Raw genomic sequence first — 5327 nt, 5'->3', positions numbered from 1 at the left:
TTTTAAATTGATACATTTATGTTAAAAAGTTAAATAGATGTTATTTTTCCTTCCATCTATCTATCAGCATCTATATGATTCCATCAGGAACAGAAATTTTCCCTTTAGTAGTTCCTTTATAGTTAGTTCTATTACCTTTTATGAAATGGAGTTATTTGTTGTTGTTGAAAATTTTTATTTAATTAATTTAGAATATTTTTACATGGTTACATGATTCATATCCTTTCCTTCCCTTCTCCCCCCACCCCATAGCCAACACATAATTCCACTGAATTTGACATGTATCATTGATCAAGACTTATTTCCTTATTGATAATTGCACCTGGGTGATTGTTTAGAGTCTACATCCCCAATCATATCCCCTTCAACCCATGTGATCAAGCAGTTGTTTTTCTTCTGTGTTTCTACTCCCACAGTTCTTTCTCTGGATGTGGATAGCATTCATTCAATGGAGTTATTTTTCATCCCTATTTTGTCTCCTATTAGTTTGAATTGTTTATATTTTGAAGATATTCTATTTGTTTTGTGCTCATGATTTTCTTAGCATTTAACAGTTTATAAAAGGTTTCTATTATTCTTATTATTCTAGTTTTGTTGTGATTTTACCTTTATCATTTACTACTTGTTGATTTTATTTCTTACCCCCCTTCTTAATTAGTTTGGCTAAAGGTTTATCAATTTTCTTATCCTTTTAATGAACAGGATTTTAGATTAATTTATCATTTATTTTTCCCCAGTTTATTTGCTTCTCTAGTTTTTAATATCCCTTCTTTTATGTTTGTTTATTTTCTGACTTTCTAAATTTCTAAATTCATTAATCCTCTTGCTTTCTATTTTTTAAAGCATATTTTTATAGTCACTCTAGGTTCTGATGTTCCAGCTGAAACAATAAGATAAAACTTTTGTTAAAATAACAGAATTCAATTAAAATTAAGTAGTGATTAATGATAATAGATTAAATATCAAAAAATGTACATTGATTATTTTTCCTTTAGATCTTGTTCCTTTTATATCAATGATGTTTTTATCATACAAAGAGTAGCTAACTTTATTATTTTAAGAGAGCTATAATTTTTAAACCTACAAGCATATAATTTTATTGTCTCAAAGTTGAAAAGGACATGAGAAATCACCTAGTCCAACCTGTAATTAGAACTATATTCAGAATATCCTAAAAAGTGGTTATCCATGATTTGATTGAAGACATTCAGTTATGGACAGTTAACCATTTCTTAGATCCTCTATTGCATCTCTGGATTACTCTCATTATGAACAAGTTTTATTTTGTTTGTTTTCAGATGAAATTGCTTTCCTGTAATTCCCATTCACTGATCTTATCTCAGCCTTCTGAATCCCAACAAAATATCTGGGCTTCTTCCAACCAATTCTTGTATGAAATAATTTCTAATTTCAATTTTCCTTAACTTACTGGTTTCCTGCATCTGGACATGCTCTGGTACCTTAATATCTTTTCTTAAATCTAGTTCCAGAACCCAAAATAATACATAAAATGTATGATCACAATAGGAGAAACCAAAATTATCATCTTCATTCTAGATGTCATAACTGTCATCAGATAATTTAAGATTACATTAAAATATTTTTTGATCCCATATTAATTATTGAAATATGTTTTCTTCACTGTAGTGGATAAGATCCATTTCCCAGGCCCCAGGTCCATTTCCACATGAGCAATTTTCTTAACAATATCAGTTCTACTACTATTGAAATTTTGAATTAAAATGGTCAGTTCTATGTTTTTACTTATTCAATTCAATCCAATTATCCATATTTTGTTAGATTTTATTCATTATTCCAACTTATTGAGATCTCTTTATCCTTCTATGATCCAAAACAGAAACTATTCCTCCTAACTTCATATTATCCACAAATTAAACAAGTACACCATGTTTATCTTTATAATGCTTATATTCTTTCAGTTTATTGATATAAATTTTGAACCCAACAACACCAAGCACCAAGCTTTTTTACACAATAATAGATGCCTCCCTCAAGTTTGACATTAATCAATCAGTCTTGACAATACATTTTCTCATTTATTTCTCTTTTAAATATTCAGCTATATTCAAATAGGACAAATACAATTATAATCATCTCTTGGAGAAATGTTTCAAGCCAAGTAGCTTCCCCAAGGCTCCTTTCAAGTCATTGTTCCGCAGGCTGTAGATGAAAGGGTTTAGTGTGGGGGTGACCACTGTATACATCACAGTTGCTATCATGTCTTTTTGCGTTGTGTGTGTAGATGTAGGATTGAAATAAACACCAATGACAGTTCCATAAAAAAGAGTGACTACAGAGAGGTGGGACCCACAGGTAGAAAAGGCCTTCCATTTCCCCTGAACTGATGGGACCTTCCACACAGCAGAGACAATAGGAGTATAAGAAACAACAATACATATGAAGGGAATTAAAACTACTGGACCCCCTAAAAAAAGGACTAACATTTCATTAATATGGGTGTCAGAACATGAGAGTCTTATCAATGTATTTATGTCACAGAAGAAGTGAGGGATTTTATTATTCATGCAAAAGGATAGATGACCAATAAATATGGTGTGAACCATTGAAATAAGGTGAGCAGAAATCCAAGGTACAGCCACCAACAGGGCACAAAGGCGTGAGGTCATGATTGTGCCATAGTGTAAAGGGTGGCAGACAGCCAGATAACGGTCATAGGCCATGGCAGAGAGGAGGATGCTGTCTGAGGCACCAAAAGCATTAATAAAATACATTTGTGCCAGGCATTCTGAATAGGAGATGGCATTACTCCCTGACAGGTAATTCACAAGCATTTTGGGAACTGTAGTGGTGGTGAAACAGAGATCAAGGAAAGACAGGTTGGAGAGGAAGAAGTACATAGGTGTGTAGAGATGGGAATCAAAGCCGATGGCCAAAATGGTAAGCAGGTTCCCCAAGGTTCCAATTAGGTATATGCCCAGAAACAATCTGAAGAAGAATTGTTGCTCTTCTGGATGTTCTGAAAGTCCCAGAAGTAGAAATTCCAAGACACTGGTCTGATTCCTCATTTCTCAGGAGAAAAATGAAAATATAATGGCAATATGTCAGAAGCACAGAACTCAAAATGAGTTGGATATTCCCCAGTACACATATCCTAAACCACCCTGAACAGCCAGGAGCCACAAGGACTCCTTGCTCTGAGATCCTTTACACTTGCCAACCCACCCATTGCACCAGCCTAGAGAAGCTACAAGTTGGATAAATAAGGCCCAATGGACCCTCTTTTTCCCTTTAGCCCCCTTTCTCCCTCTAACCCATACATAATGAAGGGAGGTAAATGTTAGCAGGCTTGGGTTGATTCAGAACTGCTTGAATGAACTAGACCCCCCAAAATCATAATTAATGACTCAAGGTCACCTAAAAAGGTCTCTGTGGATCTGTTTAACATCAATGACAGATAAAAATAGATGCCCACATTGCTATTCCACATATGGTCCAATGGATCACTCATGAGCCAGTTCAAACAAACAGTTCTATTGAAAAAATAACTTATTCCAATGCCTTCAAGTAAAAACATTTCTCAATACTTTAGTACAGTTCACAAAGATGAAAATAAAATCTTTCTGCAGAGACATAAAAAGCCATAAGCAATTAGTACTCTGGCATCTCATGAACTCATTACCAAAAGCTTAAAAATGGCTTTTCTTCTCTTAACTTCCTGGGTCCTAGGTCAATCCACCAATACTAATTCAAACTGCCCCAGCTTTCTGCTGCAACTTTTTTACTCACAGGAGACTTGACTATTGTTGTCTTTGGAAGGCAGTTTAGGAGAATGTATGGAAGTCAGTTCTGATGGCTAGTGATAGAAATTGTTAAATTTTGGGAAAACACTACAACTCAAGGCATCATTTGTTGTTTGGTTGATTGTCTAGACTTTAAAAAGTGATGAAGAAAACATCAATAATGCAGATTCAATTAATTTAGAAGTGTATTCTGCTACTTTTTTTGCAGAGCTAGTTAGTTATAAATTTTTCATCTCACTTCTGGTGGAGAGTTAACTCTGGACTTTCCAGTTCCACCACTTTATGCACCTACAATATCAAAATTGGCATATGCATCAAATTCTCATAAAACATATCTGAGAGACTTAGTATATATATATATATATATATATATATATATATATACTAAGATAAAATTTAAGAGGGATAAGCATATCCTTTAAAAATCAATAGAGCAAGGTAGCAACTAAAAATATGACTACATTAAGAGAAAAATCACCTCCAAGATGAGAGAGGTGATAGTTTTGCATCCATCGACCTTGATGTTCCATATCCTAACTCCTTAGCTTTTGAGAGTCTGTTCCCCAAACTTAGAATACTATCACTCCTCACCAAAGTTTCTTGGCTTTTTTTCAAGTCTCAACCCAAACATCAACTTTCATAAAGTTTTTCTTGGAATCCTCCTTTCCCCCCAACCTTTTGCTGGTATCTTCCCCCTGCGATTACTTCCCATTTACAGGGCAAATAACTTCTGTTTTCAGAGTTGTTTTCTGTGTGTCTCCTCCATTAGAATGTGAGCTCCTTAAAGCCTTCAGGGCAGAGATCTTGTTTTTGTCTTTCTTTGTATACACAGCATTTAAGACAGTCATGCCAAGTACATAGTAGGCACTTAATGCATGCTTGGCCACTGACTTTGTTGATTAGTTAATTGGCATGAATATAGTTAAAATATTATGTTGAGTTATAAGCACCACATTTAGGAAGGACATTGTAAACAATAATAACAATAATCACAATAAAATAGCAAGCATTTATATAGTGCTTTAAGTTTTGCAAAGCACTTTAATATAATCTCAATTGATCTTCACATCAACTCTGGGGAGTAGTACTATTATTACCTGTATTTTAGAGATAAGGCTAGAGATAAGATGGAGGCTGTGTCTTGCCCAGAATTACAGAGCTAGATGTAGTTTCCCAATAGTTCAGTGGTAGAATTCTTCCCTGCTACATGGAAGACCCTGTCTATGCACATATGCCTTTTTAAGGGAGGCACAAAAATGGATAGAACTCTGGTCCTAGAAATAAGAAGACCTGAATTTAAACCCTGCTTTAGACATTTACTAGATATGTGACTTGGGGCAAGTCACTTTACTGGTGTTTGTTCCAGTTTCCTCAATTGTGATCTGGAGATGATATCTCCTACTTCTCAGGGTTGCTATGAGGATCACCTGAGATAATATTTGTAAAAGTGATTAGCACTTCTACTTGTTAAAACATTTTAATTTTAATTAAAAATTTCTGCATAAGTTTTCCAAAGTTATATGATCCATATTATCTCCCTCTCTT

At 34.3% G+C, this 5327-nt stretch overlaps 1 protein-coding gene across 1 annotated transcript; it reads right to left on the bottom strand.

The window, feature by feature from the left end:
- Positions 1 to 2111: 2111 nt before the first annotated feature.
- On the bottom strand, positions 2112 to 3047 carry LOC100013689 (olfactory receptor 1361-like). Its single transcript, XM_001368025.2, has one exon. The coding sequence runs from the start codon at positions 3045 to 3047 to the stop codon at positions 2112 to 2114; it is 936 nt and encodes a 311-aa protein (XP_001368062.2).
- Between the last annotated feature and the right edge of the window lie 2280 nt (positions 3048 to 5327).

This window comes from Monodelphis domestica, chromosome 3 (genome assembly GCF_027887165.1).
Source record: "Monodelphis domestica isolate mMonDom1 chromosome 3, mMonDom1.pri, whole genome shotgun sequence".
Classification (NCBI taxonomy): domain Eukaryota; kingdom Metazoa; phylum Chordata; class Mammalia; order Didelphimorphia; family Didelphidae; genus Monodelphis; species Monodelphis domestica.
Note: the sequence above shows the minus strand (reverse complement) of the source record. Positions and strands in the feature narration are given on the sequence as shown.

Coding starts and splice junctions, on each gene's coding strand:
- LOC100013689 (XM_001368025.2), bottom strand. CDS start 3,047: ATGAGGAATCAGACCAGTGTCTTGGAATTTCTACTTCTGGGACTTTCA.